The sequence below is a fragment of the Entelurus aequoreus genome, linkage group LG09 (assembly GCF_033978785.1).
Source record: "Entelurus aequoreus isolate RoL-2023_Sb linkage group LG09, RoL_Eaeq_v1.1, whole genome shotgun sequence".
In the NCBI taxonomy this organism is placed as follows: Eukaryota; Metazoa; Chordata; class Actinopteri; order Syngnathiformes; family Syngnathidae; genus Entelurus; species Entelurus aequoreus.
In genome coordinates this window covers 24,063,338-24,082,164 of record NC_084739.1, presented here as the reverse complement: position 1 = coordinate 24,082,164, position 18,827 = coordinate 24,063,338, and the positions used below count along the sequence as shown (strand labels likewise).

The 18,827-nt window shown below is 37.3% G+C and overlaps 1 protein-coding gene across 2 annotated transcripts in view; it reads right to left on the bottom strand.

The window, feature by feature from the left end:
- LOC133657271 (lutropin-choriogonadotropic hormone receptor-like) overlaps positions 1–18,827 on the bottom strand; it is a 39,874-nt gene that overhangs the window by 9,319 nt on the left and 11,728 nt on the right. For both annotated transcript variants that reach the window (XM_062058396.1, XM_062058395.1), the window contains 8 exons: positions 16,398–16,472; positions 14,736–14,810; positions 11,105–11,179; positions 10,915–10,992; positions 10,748–10,816; positions 10,524–10,598; positions 4,610–4,798; positions 4,306–4,362 (listed from right to left, as the gene is read on the bottom strand). In XM_062058396.1, the coding sequence (XP_061914380.1) occupies positions 4,306–4,362; positions 4,610–4,798; positions 10,524–10,598; positions 10,748–10,816; positions 10,915–10,992; positions 11,105–11,179; positions 14,736–14,810; positions 16,398–16,472 (693 nt within the window). The remainder of the gene's footprint in view (positions 1–4,305; positions 4,363–4,609; positions 4,799–10,523; positions 10,599–10,747; positions 10,817–10,914; positions 10,993–11,104; positions 11,180–14,735; positions 14,811–16,397; positions 16,473–18,827) is intronic.

Below are 18,827 nucleotides of genomic sequence, written 5' to 3'. Positions count from 1 at the left end.
GGGTCAGTGTATGTTCTGATCAATAAATATTAGTTTAATAATTGGGAATTAAACCATTGGTTGATTTAAAATTCATTTTGAAATACAAATAATGCATTTGAAAAACTAAGGCATCTTATTTTTCAGTGTCAAAGAGCAATAATTACATTTAGAATTGGTTATATTTTTATACTTCATGTTAGAATAATTGTATCTAAGTTATCACAAAACTTTGTGTTTCAATGAGTTCCCGGTGAGCAGACAAAAGCTGTCTTTAATCCTACCAAGAAGAAGGCTTGTAAAACTCCACTGTGTAGGATGGGAAGCAACATGAAGGTGTTCTCTTTCTTTCATGTATTGTAATCAACAGAGATATTGTTTTGACCCAAGAACTACAAAGTGGGGAGAAAGCAGGATCTGCCCAAGTTCCAGACACCTTTTCTTTGAACTCTTTTACGACCTCTTATTTGAACTCTTTTACGACCTTTTCTTTGAACCGACCTTTTCTTTTTAACTGTTTTGTAATCAAAGGCGATGGCTGTTTATGACCCCCGTACCTTTAGAAACAGCTGTTGCCATGTAATCAGGGAAAGTCCAAATAAAAGAGGAGGCGTACAATCTTTCGTCAGAGTGTGGTGACACTGTACAAGGGTACAGGTGTACGCGTTTCTCCTCAATTGAGCCAAATTTAATTCTGTCCCTGTTTAATTCCTTGCTTCTTGTCATGTTTAATAGATGTCATCCGTGTTTGAACCTGACACATGTTATTAACAACTATGTTCAACAAGCACCGCAAAGCATTATGGGAAACCCGGAAATACTCCCAGTGACGCTACAACATAAATAAAGGATTCCCTGGCTAAAATCTGTCTTCAGTGTCCCAAATCTAAAAGAACCAATATCCATTCTAGAGATGCCTCTGGCTAAATTGGGGCCCTAAACAGATTTTTATTTTCACACTTTTTGTGAAATAATGTTTCATACTTGAAATTAATTTAATGAGTGTTTTGTACTGAAATACATTTCTGGAAAAGAAACTGCAATTTTTTTTTTTCGTGCAAGATATACATCAAATCATAAATTTGCAGCTTTTCCTGAAACAAGTCTAGGAATATGTCCGCAATGAAATGTAATATGTAGTGCCCTGTCATTCATTAACATATTTTTCGGACTATCAGGCACACTTGAAATACTTTCAATTTCTCAAAAATCGACGGTGCGCCTTATAACCCCTTGCGCTTAATGTACATAATAATTCTGGTTGTACTTACCGACCCCGAAGCAATTTTATTTGGTACATGGTGTAATGTTAAGTGTGACCAGTAGGTGGCAGTCACACACAGAAGATGCATGTGGACTGCAGGTTGACGCCTGTTCAATAAATGACGCTAGCAAGCACCCGTGAGAAAACACTAAAACTTTGATGTTTAATTGAGAATATAGAACATTACAAATGCCGTTCAAAAATCCGTAAAATTTTTTTAGTACGACTTTAGTAAGTTACGAAGCTTAATGGAACATGGAGCATTACGGCTACCATAGTCAGACGTACTGTGCTTCAACATACGGGTATTATGCTACCTGCTGATGTGTATTTGGGATGCATAAGTCCTGAAAATGAGTGCGCGTCCGCCATTGTAAGTCAATAAGCTCACTTTTCTCTATCCTTTTGTTGTGGGGCATTCATCCTGGGCTGTTGCCATTTCTAATACAAAGTAACGTACAATTCTAACATATCAGTACAACAAAGATGATGGGGGAGAAGACGCTGTCAATGTGGAGTCACCCCAAGACCGCCCACCAAAGGGCGTAGAGACAGTCAGAAAGAGACCTGAACATGATCTATTTAACATAATCTAAGCAACATTTTGACCAAAGAACCACCATTACGTGTTATGTAGACCACAAGGAAGTGTTCTAAAAAAAAAAAAAAAATCATGGTATGACCTCTTTAATGCACTTTATAATCTTAAAGCCAATTAAACCAACCTGCTCAGTGGCCTTGTGGTTAGAGTGTCCGCCCTGAGACTAGTAGGTCGTGAGTTCAAACCGAGTCATACCAAAGACTATAAAAATGGGACCCATTACCTCCCTGCTTGGCACTCAGCATCAAGGGTTGGAATTTGGGGTTAAATCACCAAATGATTCCCGATCGCAGCCAGCGCTGCTGCTCACTGCTCCCCTCACCTCCCAGGGGGTGAACATGGGGATGGGTCAAATGCAGAGGATAATTTCACCACACCTAGTGTGTGTGTGACTATCATTGGGACTTTAACTTTACCTTAAAATTTACTTGAATAGACCCACTTCTCGGCAGTGCGACTAATAATCTGGTCCGAAAAATACGGTAATTGACATTTTAGATTTTGCGCAAAACAGGACTCTTATGGATTGCAGGTCCCTACGTACAACATGTGATCTGCATGTTGGGAGGGGTGGTCCTGATCCTTTGTACATCAACAACACATGGGATTTTTTGTTTGTTTACGTGGGCAGACTATTTTGTTATGCACAATGTTTGGCCGTGCGATAAATAAGAGATATATGAACCAATCTTTTGTAGACGACTGAATTATATGAAAAGCACAGCTTACGGAAACCGAAGTACAACTGTATTGCACATTTAACAGCTAGGAGTACACAAACATTTAGTAGCGCTTCCCAAGCTTTGGGAAATCTGTCTGATTACAAAACCCAAAACCATTGAAGTTGGCACGTTGTGTAAATGGTAAATAAAAACAGAATACAATGATTTGCAAATCCTTTTTGACGTATATTTAATTGAATAGACTGCAAACACAAGATATTTAATGTTCGAACTGAGAGACTTCTTTTTTTTTGCAAATAATCATTAACTTAGAATTTAATGGCAGCAACACATTGCAAAAAAGTTGGCACAGGGGCATGTTCACCACTGTGTTACATGGCCTTTCCTTTTAACAACACTCAGTAAACGTTTGGGAACTGAGGAGACCAATTTTTGAAGCTTTTCAGGTGAAATTATTTCCCATTCTTGCTTGATGTACAGCTTAAGTTGTTCAACAGTCCGGGGTCTCCGTTGTCGTATTTTACGCTTCATATTGCGCCACACATTTTCAATGGGAGACAGGTCTGCACTACAGGCAGGCCAGTCTAGTACCCGCACTCTTTTACTATAATGCCACACTGTCGTAACACGTGGCTTGGCATTGTCTTGCTGAAATAAGCAGGGGCGTTCATTATAACGTTGCTTGGATGGCAACATATGTTGCTCCAAAACCTGTATGTACCTTTCAGAATTAATGGTTCCTTCACAGATGTGAAAGGTACCCACTAATACACCCCCATACCATCACAGATGCTGGCTTTTGAACTTTGCGCCTATAACAGTGGGGATGGTTCTTTTCCTCTTTGGTCCGGAGGACACGACATCCACAGTTTCCAAAAACAATTTGAAATGTGGACTCGTCAGACCACAGAACACTTTTCCACTTTGCATCAGTCCATCTTGAATGCTATCGGGCACAGCGAAGCCGGCAGCGTTTCTGGGTGTTGTTGATGAATAGATTTCGCTTTGCATAGTAGAGTTTTAACTTCCACTTACAGATGTAGCGACAAACTGTAGTTACTGACAATGGTTTTTTGAAGTGTTCCTGGTGATATCCTTTACACACTGATGTCGCTTTTTGATGCAGTACCAACTGAGGGATCGGAGGTCACGGGCATGCCGCGTACGTATAGTGATTTCTCCAGATTCTCTGAACCTTTTGATTTTCATTATGGACCGTAGATGGTGAAATCCCTAAATTCCTTGCAACAGCTGGTTGAGAAATGTTGTTTTTAAACTGTTCAACAATTTGCTCACGCATTTGTTGACAAAGTGGTGACCCTCGCCCCATCCTTGTTTGTGAATGACTGAGCATTTCATGCAAGCTGCTTTTATACCCAATCATGGCACCCACCTGTTCCCAATGAGCCTGTTCACCTGTGGGATGTTCCAAATAAGTGTTTGACGAGCATTCCTCAACGTTCTCAGTCTTTTTTGCCACTTGTGCCAGCTTTTTTTTTAACATGTTGCAGGCATCAAATTGCAAATGAGCTAATATTTGCAACAAATAACAACATTTTCCAGTTCGAACGTTAAGTATCTTGTCTTTGCAGTCTATTCAATTAAATATAGGTTGAAAACGATTTGCAAATCATTGTATTCTGTTTTTATTTACAAGTTACACAACGTGCCAACTTCACTGGTTTCGGGTTTTGTACATGTTTTTGTTGCAAATCGTGTTGTCTGCTGGTTAGTTTTTATTTAATTCACATAGCAGTGTCATATAAGTTTCAACTTACAGTAATTGTTGGATTGTTTTGCAGAAAGGTGATAATGGCTTCTTCATGGCCTCTTCCCTGTAATGTACAAACAGTTGCCAGGTTTCACTGTTGAGGCTTTGTGGTGGATGCATTTGTCATTTACGTGTGTGCGTGTGCGTGTGTGTGTGTGTGTGTGTGTGTGTGTGTGTGTGTGTGTGTGTGTGTGTGTGTGTGTAAGAGACAATCATTGATACTTTAACTTAACTTAATGTCCATTAATGTGCATTTCCCCATGTACCAAATACACATATACAATATGCACATGTGTCCGCGCACACTTTACCTGCGTTTGATGTACCATGCGTTGAAAGCACAGCAGTGGCTCGGGTACGTGATGTCGGCTTTCTCCAGCTTAGCCAGGGTGTCCAGTGGAGGAAGGCGCTTGAGAGCAAAAGCAGATGTGGCTTTCAGTTGCTTTACCTGCTGCAACCCCGTCTGCGGGAGGAGGCTTAAAGCTGTGGAGGACACATCCCTGAATCACACAAACAAATGTACACAAACATCAGTTCCCATGCATGGATTCATCTGCGTGGTCTACTCCGAATGGACTAAAAGATGAGGAAAATAGAAAATATTTTGTTTTGATATGGTTTCTGTAGGAGGACAAACATGACACAAAAAAATTGTTAGAAATCCCACTGTTTATATTAAACAAGGCTCACTGCTGGGAGTATTTGGCGCACACCATCTTGTCCTACTAACTTCGGAAGTCCTTGAACGCACCGTAGTTTGTTTACATGTACAACTTTCCTTGATGCTGCCACAGAAAGGCATGTTTTATGCCACTCCTTCTTTGTCTCCATTTGTCCACCAAACGTTTTATGCTGTGCGTGAATGCACAAAGGTGGGCTTTGTTGATGTTGTTGACTCGTGTGGAATGCTAATCAGGCATATTTGGTCAGTGCATGACTGCCAGCTAATCAATGCTAACATGCTATTTAGGCTGGCTGTATGTTGATTGATTGATTGAAACTTTTATTAGTAGATTGCACAGTACAGTACATATTCCATACAATTGACCACTAAATGGTAACACCCGGATACGTTTTTCAACTTGTTCAAGTAGGGGTCCACGTAAATCAATTCATGGTACATAATGCATCATTATGCCTCGTATTTTAGGTACATTTTATTTGCTGTTTCTGTTTCCTTCAATGTGAACACAAACACACACCTTTGGTCATTTCCAGGAGTTATCACAACCTCTGAAAAGCCTCCGTTTTAGTACTGTTTTCCAATGTTGTAAAAATGTATGTATAATAAATATTACATTTGAACATTTCTGTCAACAAAGATTTGCGTCAGCCTGCGACACATAATCATTTTGATAGTAGGCTAATATAGACACGTGTTGTCTTCATTATAACACTTATATAAGACTTTTAAAGTCATTTTAATAGTAGGCTAATATAACTAATATGGACACTTACATCATGTGTTGTCTTCATTATATGACTCATATAAGGCTTTTCATTTTTTTGCGGCTCCAGACAGGTTTTTTTTTTGTATTTTTGGTCCAATATGGCTCTTTCAACATTTTGGGTTGCTGACCGCTGCCATTCCCCTGTACGCCAAAGAATCACTTGATCAAAGTACAGTTTGATGTTCCTATATATAACGTTACAGTGGCCAAAAATATTAAAATATACTTGTCATATAAAACCTCTTCCTTGTTTTAAATGAATACTTACGCCTATTACGCTACTGTATTTAAATGTTGGTCATTGTGGTGGTACTTGGAGAGCCAAGTTTTTTTTCCTAAGGTGGTACTTAATTAAAAAAAGTTTAAGACTCAGCCCTAGTGGTGCTCAAGCACGTGCCTTTTTGCACTCCGTGAGAAAAGTCAGTTCATTTAAGAATACCAATTACACTCACCCCAAATGTTATTGAAGAAAACATGAAAAAAAAGTGTTTTCTTTTTTTTTCATAAAGAAATACAATCATGTGTGCTTACGGACTGTATCCCTACAGACTGTATTGATATATAATGTATATATTGTGTTTTTTATGTTGATTTAATTAAAAAAAAAATATATATTTTTTTTATTTTCATTTTTTTATTTCTTGTGGTTAGGCACCGCTGCTCTAGATGGGGATGTCGACCGGTTCAAGATGGCGACAGCGGTCGATGTGGCGTCTATAAGATGTCTATGGTATGGACAACTCGGTTTCAGACGATCTCCTCAATGATTGGTCAAAAGTCCTCACGTGACTACAAGACGCCATGTTGGACACCAGTTCAGAGTTGCCGCTAAGCCACACTGCACTTCCTCATTAAAAAAATATTTTAATTAAAGAGTTTTTGTCGGCATGGAGACGTCCACTCGCCAAAAATGCAGGAAGCGTTTACATAGCATCGAAGAAAATGATGGAAAGTAAAGGTTAGCCGGGAAGGAGTGCCAATGAATGACAAGAGTAACTTGTGGAGGTAAGCAAGCACACATACTCATGGGGAATGTGGCATTTCTCACTCTCACTAATAGTCACTGAATACACTTTGCCTGACAAAACTTTGCTTTAAAATGGCAGCTTTTCTGCATGTGTCACCAATAATCCAAACGAAACTAATAAATATTGCAGTAAAAAGCGGCATTAGTTCAGTGGTTCTCGTCATATTTGTCTGGGCGTAGCTTTAGTGTTACAGCTAATCAAATTAGGTATGAGTCAGCAGATTTGTTGTGTGGCGTGCCTCAAGGTTCTGTTTTGCGCCCTTTATTGTTTTTGCTGTATTTGAACCCTTTGGGAAAGATTATTCAAAGGTTTAGTGATGTTTCTTTTCACTTTTTTTTTTTGCTGATGACATCCAGCTCTACTGCACTTTGAAGCCGTCTAAGAAGCAGAAGCTCAACTCCTGGCTTCATGGTTTAGTGCAGTGCTTTTCACCCACTGTGCCGCGAGATATTGTCTGGTGTGCCGTGGGAAATTATGCAACTTCACCTAATTGGTCCAAAAAATATTTTTTGCAAATCAATAATTATAATCTGCAAATAATGTGCCGTTGCTTAGTGTCTGTGTTGTGTAAAACTCGGCAGGGTAACCAAGTACTCATTTTTTGTTCAGGCTTTTCATTAGCTACTCCTGGGCTGTTGTGATTCTTGACGTTGTCTTTTACTTTGTTTTTATATTGTTTCATATATTGTTTTATATTGTTTTTATATTGTGCTTTTAGATTGTATATTGGCCTTTTTATATTAGATGCAATTTTTGATACTTTAACTGTGTCGTGAAGCACTTTGTGGCTATTAAATGTGCAATTAAATGTTACTCACTTGCTTACTTAGTATTCAAGGTAATATGATTATTAAGTAATCAGGAAGCCATGCAGACTGGCCACAGCAAAACATATGAAAAATATTCAAAGAAACCAAGAGTTAAAAGCACAGACATAGAGCAGTGAGTACAAACAACACATTGGAGGCAGCCAACACAGTTGACATATTCTCCGTAATTGTTAGTCCAAAGCTAATGATTTTTTATTTTTTTTGGCAAAATGACTAATATTTTAAATTTTTTTTGGTCATTGTGTATTTTCTGACTTATGATGCGTGTAGCGTGTTCAAAGCGCGCTGGTCACTATAAGCTTCATGAATATAGTCGAAGGGTGCATTAAATACAGCTGCAAAAATTACCCCAAATCATACTTTGATGAATTAAAAGCATGTTTTATTGTAAGTTTATGAGGTTTAGTATGGTTAGAACTATATACTATAACTATAGGGACGGCGTGGCGAAGTTGGTAGAGTGGCTGTGCCAGCAATCGGAGTGTTGCTGGTTACTGGGGTTCAATTCCCACCTTCTACCTTCCTAGTCACGTCCGTTGTGTCCTTGGGCAAGACACCTCACCCTTTGCCTCTGATGGCTGCTGGTTAGCGCCTTGCATGGCAGCTCCCGCCATCAGTGTGTGAATGTGTGTGTGTATGGGTGAATGTGGAAATACTGTCAAAGCGCAGGTAGAAAAGCGCTATACAAGTATAACCCATTTATCATTTATTTATATATGAAGACGTATTATTTTGGTTTATTTTTTTAGGAAAACTAACATCAGAACGACTGCAATGCTTCCGGGCACAGCCACACATATCCGAGGTCTCCCAACCTGGCGCCTCTTGTTTGGGGTCCATGCTCTCTCCATTCAAGTCTCTGGGGTCCCCCCGACCAGTATGTTTTCTGAACACGCAGCATCAGACAGAAAGGTAATAACAATGTTTGTACAATCCACTGATGCTGTTTGCGGCTGAATTAACAACATTAGCGCCGCTGAAAGCATTATGATTAGAGATGTCCGATAATGGCTTTTTTGCCGCTATCAGATATTCCGATATTGTCCAACTCTTAATTACCGATACCGATATCAACTCCCCCGAGTGTGTGTGCACATGCCGCACTGCATTATACCATCACTTGGCTGTGATAATGTTTTAATAGTTCATTTCAAGATCACTTTTAAGTTTTTCTAAAGCTTAAGTATAATATCTTATTTCAAGAAATCTTACCAAGACAATTTTGACTTGTTTTCTTGGCATATTTTTTTGCTCATTACAAGCAAAAATTACTTGTAGTAATACATTTTTACTCTTTATAAGAGGAGAATTTTTTCCAGTGTTGTTTTATGACAACTTCAACATTGACTACAGCGTCAGTTGCTAGGTAGAGTGGCGTTTTCCATCATTTTCAGCAGACTGCATTGCAAAAAAATTACCCCGACCTCTTCTTCTTATGCAAGATCCACCCAGAATTGGGCAATATGAATGACGTGCGCGTCTGCCATTTTAGTCTGAGCTGTAGTCAATAAGCTCATTCTTTTTCTCTATCCTCTTGTTGTGGGACATTCATTCTCTGCTGTCGCCATTTCTAATATTACGTACTAGGGGTGTGGGAAAAAATCGATTCAAATTCGAATCGCGATTCTCACGTTGTGCGATTCAGAATCGATCTCATTTTTAAAAAATCGATTTTTATTTATTTAAAAAAATGTTATTTTTATTTTTATTTGAATTTTAATTAATCAATCCAACAAAACAATACACAGCAATACCATAACAATGCAATCCAATTCCAAAACCAAACCCGACCCAGCAACACTCAGAACTGCAATAAACAGAGCAATTGAGAGGAGACACAAACACGACACAGAACAAACCAAAAGTAGAGAAACAAAAATGAATATTATCAACAACAGTATCAATATTAGTTACAATTTCAACATAGCAGTGATTAAAAATCCCTCATTGACATCATCATTAGACATTTATAAAAAAAAAAAAAGAACAATGGTGTCACAGTGGCTTACACTTGCATCGCATCTCATAAGCTTGATAACACACTGTGTCCAATATTTTCACAAAGATAAAATAAGTCATATTTTTGGTTCATTTAATAGTTAAAACAAATTTACATTATTGCAATCAGTTGATAAAACATTATCCTTTACAATTATAAAAGCTTTTTACAAAAATCTACTACTCTGCTTGCATGTCAGCAGACCGGGGTAGATCCTGCTGAAATCCTATGTATTGAATGAATAGAGAATCGTTTTGAATCGGGGAAAAAAAGCGTTTTTGAATCGAGAATCGTGTTGAATTGAAAAAAAAAATCAATTTAGAATCGAATCGTGACCCCAAGAATCGACATTGAATCGAATCGTGGGACACCCAAAGATTCACAGCCCTATTCATGTCCTACTGCTCTTAAATGATCTCTGTTCTCCCCAGTTTTTTTCTGTGCTCCTATGTGCGAGTGAAAAAGCTAAAGGTACAGCCCTGTGCAGTACACAAGATTTAAGTGAGGATAACTCGCGGTACTTTAGGAGCACAGTGCACTAAAACAAGTCAGGTTTCCACAAGGCACGATCAGTCTACCTCAAATTGATGCCTTCTTCAAATGAGCTTTTACTCCTTTATTTATATAGTCTTCATGACTGAATAAGCTAGTAGTTAAAAGGTACTTTTTAAAGCTGATTTATGTTCAGCCCTCTTATTTTCTTCTAACCTTGAGACTATAAGAGCAGGATGTTGGAAAGCTAAACAGCTCAGTGCCAGGCTGAAAAACCAAAACAGTGCACTGAGAGGTGATAAAGCAGCTAGAGAGTAGTCATGTTTATTTGTTTTTTTAAAATGATAACAGGTTTAAAAAATGACAAGACAAATAAATATTTGTAACATGTTTAATTCATGAAATAATTTGTTTTCAATACTCACAAATACATTGGACCAGTGGCTCCCCTAAATGCATCCTCCGGAAGCTTTCTAAGACATCTGTTGTGACTTAAATCTCTGCAAACGTAGAAAAAGAAAAACAAGTGAGGAGAGCTCTTTACTAGAAAAAAACATACAACATCTAAAACAAATGCACAAATCCATCATTATTATATTTTAAAGCTTGTATGTTGCAAAAAAACAACAATTGGTAAGGGAAGACTTACAGTCTTCCGAGGTTAGTTCCATTGAAAGCAAAAGGATTCACTTCCTTGATACCACAACTGACCAGGTTTCTGTAAACACAGGTGGTCAACATGCAGTCACATTTGGGAAGCATTAACAGCGTGTTCTAATAAAGTGCCAAGACAAAGTATTGGCTCCGTGCACGCACATGTCAAGTATCATCTTTGAAATACCACAGAAGGAGTTGGCAGGGACGCTTGTGATCGCCATGTTGTCTTCTATCGATCTACAAAATCAAATACATTCCACTCTAAAAAGTTCAGAATTGATTAATAGATTTAAATTATATGAAATGTAAAAGTGCAACCAAAGTAATTGTTTTAAAAGAAATTACTCACAGGAAGAAGACGATTCCCACAAAGGATATAGTGGATAAGTCTGGCAGGTGCATCAATCCAGTGTTATAGATGCGCCTGTAAGGAAAAGCATGCCATAATGTCGTAACATTAAGTCCATCGATGCAACATCATTTTTGGTGGCAATGGTACTTGGTGTATGAAGTGACTGACTGATTTATAAACAATAATTGATCCTGCATGAATGGTGAAAAAAAACAAATTACAGTGGACACCACATATTTAGGATTTAGCATTTGCAAACCCACATTTTTTGGCCCACATTTGCTCAAGTTGATGAAAATGATTAAACATGTGATAACAAATCATTATATACTAAAATCCAAGCACATCGTGCTAAACGGCGTGTGCGATCTATAAAATAACGGGTACCATTAGTGGGCGTGTTGCAATTTACTAAGACTGCATGTGCAATTGAAAAGTAAATGAGGATTTTGCCTGTACTTTAAGAGGCAATACCACGGAGACACTCTCATTTACTGCACATTCATGTTATCATGCTCCTACCTGTGGCATTTTGCTATGTTTTCAAACATGCAGGAGACTACTTTTGTATGGGAATTTAGAAGCAGTCCTGCAGGCATCTACTTAGAAACCATTTATTTTTCACAGCTAAAGGTGCGCTCATTGGTAGAAGGCTGCACGTACGCCGCTCAAGATGCAAAAAAATGCATACTTAAAAAAGTTTTTTTTCTTATAAGAAATCTTTAATATGTATTCTATGTGAAAAAAAATTACATCATTAAGAAAATACCAAAGGACACCAAAATGCATCAATTAAATTTGATTTAGTCAGCCCCTTAGGTCATCTAGCAGCTATAAAATTATACAAGGATGTTGCTGAATAGACTATATGTGTAATATTTTTATAACGGACCGTCCAAAATGTTGACGCACACACACACACATAGGATGGAGGATTCTCGTCTGTCCATCGTCTGTCTGTGCAGTGCGAGCACCAATCCTGCAGCTGTGTGTGGTACTGTCAGTTTGCATGTCTTTCTGACTTGGGCTAAATAAACCGCAAAATAGTGCTCGGAAAAACGGTGGTGTGTTAATAAATCTTTTTGCGCGTGCTAAATAATTATATTTGCATCTTCTCCTCCCACTATTCTGGGCGTGTTTATTATCAGCGTATGTTTTGCATACAGTATTAATGCAGACAGACACAAAATGGTTTGCACACCTTATTCTGCTCACTTAAAGGGGAAATGCCCTTTTTTGGAATTTTGCCCTTTTTTGGAATTTTGCCTATCATTCACAATCATTATGAAAGACATGACGACGGATGTATTTAAAAATAATACATTCTAAATATTAAATAAAAGTACGTCCGCTTACAGTGGAGCCAATTGGAGTTCCACTATTCCACCCATAAAATCCGATAAATAACCATTCGAAAAGCGACAACAATACTGCATTTACATTTCGTGACTTGAATATTAACCAAGTATTAGTGATATTGTTATTATAAGCGCTAACGCAGACAAATGATTTATAGCGGCGCCGTGATCACTTTTGTGTGTCCCTATGTTTACATCATCGAGTTGTCTGCTGTTTCCTCGCTCCCTTGCGGCCTGTAATTTATTCTAGATCATAAATCATGCATCTCACCTGAAAAGTAGATGGCTGAGAATATAATCCAACAAGTCGGGACACTTTGACAGCCATATAGGACCTGGAATTGGCGAGGACGACACAAAAAGCGCTTGTTTTCCTTCTTATTGGGGGTTTATTTAAGAAATATACATATATTCTTATTATGTATAATTATTTTTAGTTAGAATTTATTTATTTTAGCACTGTGTAATTGTATGTAAATGTTCTTCCTTCGTTTTTATGAATAATTTCTTTTGCAGTATATTTTATTAGTAATTATTTTTGTAATCAATGTAATCAGCGTAAGTCTTGATAATAATCCTTGTGATCATTTCACAAGGTTTATTCAGTTAAACTATAAGCAGGTTAGGTATAATTATTTAATACAATTCAAATCAAAAGTAAAATGACTAATTCAGTGTTAAAATTTGAGTGATTCCCGGACCCCTCTTTAATGGAAAAGTTGGGCCCCGAGGTCAAAAAGGTTAAGAACCCCTGTTCTATACAACAGGAGCACTTTAGTGTTTTTAGGAATTTGCTCCTTAAATGTTTGTCTCACAAGTTTTTAATTGAACTTGGGGGCCCGTTTGGTCCCCAGGTCGGCATTTGAATAACACTGTTTATGCCTGGGCCTATATTTGATAAGTCAATTAACCGGACGATAAATGAAAATGAAGTCGGTAAACTTGCCAGCCTCGATAATCGCCATGCTTTGTTAGGTTACATGAGCGGTTACACTTTTGCATCGGTTTAAGCATTTGTACTACAAATAAATGGTAGTAATGATTAGTTTGTACTACAAATAAATGGTAGTAATGATTAGTTTGTACTACAAATAAACAGGAGTAATGATTAGTTTGTACTACAAATAAACAGGAGTAATGATTAGTTTGTACTACAAAGAAACGGTAGCAATGATTACCGCTGTAAGACTGCCGACGGTTAGTATTATCGTATTAAATTAAAGTCTTGAAAAAAAAACGTGATTGATAACCACATGTTCATAAAATAACAGAGACCAACGAGCGTTAGTTTGCTAGCTAGCTTAAATACTAACATGTAAACAGACAATAACATCTTTTGCATTAAGTAGTGTACCCAAATCTAAACTTGTATAAACACATTTCTGTTTAAAAACTGAGCTACTGTTACTGTATTTACATTAAACACAAAGGCTCTGCCGTTTTTGCACATAGTTATTGATATAAACTCAATTTTAAGCACAATAACTTTAACCATTTTATTTAGAGTTTTTGTTATGTGTATTTGAGGGTCCCCCACCCCCTCCTTAACAAAAACAGGACCTATTTTATTGCTTTTGATTGGGATGTTTTATTCCAGTGCAAAATTTTGCTTACATACACAGTATATTAAATGTTTTATTATTTGTTGGTATGTAAAAGTTTACATTTTAATTACAATGTTAAAGCAAATGATAATAAAATAATGGTAATAATATTGTTTATCGGCAATAATTCGTAGGTGAATATATCATCGAACAAAATTTTTATCGGCCCAAATCGAGCCCCGTTCCATGCATTTAGCTTTTTATCCTCCTTCGTCACGAGCGAGCAATGGCATTTGTAGAAGGACATGGAGAGTTCTGGAGCTCATTTTAATGTAACAACTACAATGCCATTCATCCATTTTCTACCGCTTGTCCCTTTTGGGGTTGCGGGGGGTGCTGGAGCCTATCTCAGCTGCACACGGGCGGAAGGCGGGTTACACCCTGGACAAGTCGCCACCTCATCGCAGAGCCAACACAGATAGAAAGACAACATTCACACTCACATTCACACACTAGGGCCAAATTAGTGTTGCCAACCAACCTATAACAACTACAATGTTCACTTTTCATTGCAAATTTTTATCAGAAATAGTAGGAAATGTCAACAAAAAGTTTGCAGGAATAGACATTCTTAAGGGCTTCTCTAATACGCCACGCTTTTGGAACATAACCATGCAAATAGTGGGGATGTATTGTAATAGAAACAATAAAGACACATATACTCACAAATATTCCAGATAGGGCAGTTCGGTGAATGCACCCTTTTCAATTGTCCTCAGATTTTTCAGACCTTCCACAATGCTACAGGAACAAATAAAAGAAATAAAGTACAGTGTAGGCCATAATTAGATTCAGCTATGTTACAGTCATATATACATAATATATATATATATATATTATATATATATATATATATACATACACATACAGTATATGTGTGTGTGTGTGTATATGTATATGTGTATATATATATATGTATGTGTATATATATATGTGTGTGTACATGTACAGTATACGTGTGTGTATATATAATATATATATATATATATATATATATATATATATATATATATATATATATATATATATATATATATATATATATATACTGTAGTGTGTATATATATATATATATATATATATATTATATATATATATATATATATATATATATATATATATATATATATATATATATATATATATATATATATATATATATATATATATATATATATATATATATATATTTTACTTGGGTGCCAGGAAGCCGTAGTTTGGGTACCCGGGTACATATTTTCTATAATCTAGTAATAGTAATTTCATGATTAATATCCATAAATGATAATTTCTAATAAATGACAGTAGAATAAACACATCTGTTTGGGGATTCATTGTTTAACTACCTGAAATGTACATTTTGTGTGGTGTTGGAGTTTTCCGACTTTTTGTGTGGCCATAACTGCAACAAATTATGTGTTTATTTTGTTTAGAATTAAAATGGGGTTTCATTTTGTGCATGGCATTGATTTGCTTTGCGCAGAGGATGCGCGAACAGTGTGCAATTGTGCAGGAGCGCACTTTAGAGGGAACGTTTAAAAACGAGAGAAAAAGAAGGTAAGCCGCTAGTATTCCATTTGGCGTCCTCTTCTACTGATGTTTTCCTCAAGATGCTAAAGTAAATGCTGAAAGATCATAAGGAAACACAGGCTTTGGTGTCATTGGAAGAGAAAATGGAGGAGCAGGGAAGTCTGGATATGATGATTCTTTTAATTTTCTTTTTTGCACATGATTGTCATATCAGTTTTGAAGTAATCATACACCAGGTCAACAAAACATGCAATTAAGTCATGAAAATAATATTTTTATATGCCTTTATCCACGTTGTCTATGCGGGAAAATGGTCTCCAGTTGACATCACACCAAGAAGGGTGACATATTGAGTCTGGTGATGAAAAGGGGGTGTTTCAAATACAGTTATGATAATGTGGGAGGAAGCTGCAGTACCTGTGTAAATCTCTCTCACGCATGGAGAGAACATACACATTCAAACCCTCAATTTGCTCACTGCGCGAATCTCATAGTATTGTAAATAGTGAAATAAATTCCTGCATTTGCATATTTACTCTGACTTTTACCAATAAGTAGTTGTTCCATTATCCATTTTACTATGAGCATTTTTTACTGTATGATTGCTTTTGCGCACTACTACCGTACTGCATTTGTAATTAAAAAAAAAAAAAGGTTACGTGGCATCAATCAGCAAAGTGGGCAGCTCTGAAATGTGACGCTTTATCAAACAATATGTAATTGAATTATCCAGTTTGACAGAAATGAAAAGTAAAAATAAACTGGGATAAACATAAGTGTTAGAGGTAGCATACATACATTTCATTCAAGTCACGGATGAAGAAGAAGGCCTGTGTCCGTATCTGTGTGACGTGTTTACTGTAGGAGACCAAACTGTGGAACATATACATAGACTACATAAGCAAACAACAACAAATCAACTTTATTTTTTATAAAGCACATTTAAAATTTACCACAGGGGTAGCCAAAGTGCAATACAATACAATACTGTAAATGAACAGATTGAACTATAGTTAACTATCTCTACTGTATAAGCATGCATTCAGTTAAACTAAAACCAGCTTGAATACGGCAAATAAAGGAATATAAGACAGTATTTATAAAAACATATATATATACCGTATTTTCCGTACCATAGGGCGCACCGGATTATAAGGCCCATGAATGGTCTATTTTTTATATTTTTTCATATATAAGACGCACCGGGCGAATTAAAGGAGTCACATTATTATTATTATTTTTTCTATATTAAAAACACTTCCTTGTAATCTACATAACATGTAATGGTGGTTCTTTGGTCAAATTGTTGCATAGATTAGGTTTTACAGATCATCTTTAAAGGCCTACTGAAACCCACTACTACCGACCACGCAGTCTGATAGTATATATATCAATGATGAAATCTTAACATTGCAACACATGCCAATACGGCTGGGTTAACTTATAAAGTGCAATTTTAAATTTCCCGCTAAACTTCCGGTTGAAAACGTCTTTGTATGATGACGTATGCGCGTGACGTCACTAGATAAACGGAAGTATTGGTACACGTTTGAATCCAATACAAAAAAGCTCTGTTTTCATCTCAAAATTCCACAGTATTCTGGACATCTGTGTTGGTGAATCTTTTGCAATTTGTTTAATGAAAAATGAAGACTGCAAAGAAGAAAGTTGTAGGTGGGATCTGTGTATTAGCGGCTGGCTGTAGCAACACAACCAGGAGGACTTACTTGGATAGTAGACGCGCTAGCCGACGCTAGCCGCCAACCGCACGGATGATCGGGTGAAGTCCTTCGTCCTTCCGTCGATCGCTGGAACGCAGGTGAGCATGGGTGTTGATGAGCAGATGAGGGCTGGCTGGCGTAGGTGGAGCGCTAATGTTTTTATCATAGCTCTGTGAGGTCCCGTTGCTAAGTTAGCTTCAATGGCGTCGTTAGCAACAGCATTGTTAATCTTCGCCAAGCTGGAAAGCATTAACCGTGTATTTACATGTCCATGGTTTAATAGTATTGTTGATTTTCTGTCTATCCTTCCAGTCAGGGGTTTATTTATTTAGTTTATTTCTGCATTTGAGCACAATGCTATCACGTTAGCTCCGTAGCTAATGTGTTTCGCCGATGTATTGTCGTGGAGATAAAAGTCACTGTGAATGTCTATTTCGCGTTCTCGACTCTCATTTTCAAGAGGATATAGTATCCGAGGTGGTTTAAAATAAAAATCCGTGATCCACTATAGAAAAAGGAGAAAGTGTGGAATCCAATGAACCCTTGTACCTAAGTTACGGTCAGAGCGAAAAAAGATACGTCCTGCACTACACTCTAGTCCTTCACTCTTATGTTCCTCATCCACAAATCTTTCATCCTCGCTCAAATTAATGGGGTAATCATCGCTTTCTCGGTCCGAATCTCTCTCGCTGCTGGTGTAAACAATGGGGAAATGTGAGCAGCACTGCAGCTTGTGACGTCACGCTACTTTCGGTAGGGGCAAGGCTTTTTTTTATCAGCGACCAAAAATTGCAAACTTTATCGTCGTTGTTCTCTACTAAATCCTTTCAGCAAAAATATGGCAATATCGCGAAATGATCAAGTATGACACATAGAATGGATCTGCTATCCCTGTTTAACTAAATAAATTTAATTTCAGTAGGCCTTTAAGCCGCTTTTTGACTGTCGATTACGAATACGCCGTTGTGGGCGGTCTTATTTACGTGGCTCACCTTCGGCAGCGTCTTCTCCCCGTCATCTTTGTTGTAGCCGTGTAGCGTGCAAGGACGGGAGTGGAAGAAGTGTCAAAAGATGGAGCTAACTGTTTGATTGACATTCAGACTTTACTTAAAGCAACAACAGAGCAGAATCTCCTCATCCGGAAACAACACCGGAAATTTGTCCTGTGAAAAACCGTCTGACCGGAACTTTCTAATAACTAAGGTTCCTTGGGTGAATAATGTAAACTCACTACACCTGTATGTTTTAGCGCTTTCATGGCGGGTTTACTGACAGATATAAGTAAGAACTTTACACTACTTTATATTAGAAATGGCAACAGCAGAGGATGAATGTCCCATAACAAGAAGATAGACAAAAAGAAGAAGCTTATCGACTATGATGTTGACACGGACTACAAAGGCGGACTCGCACAATTTTTCAGGATTTATGCAGATCCCAAATACAGATCAGTAAGTACCAGAAGGTAAGAAAAGTTGCTTTTGCATAATATTGAGAAACAAAACGC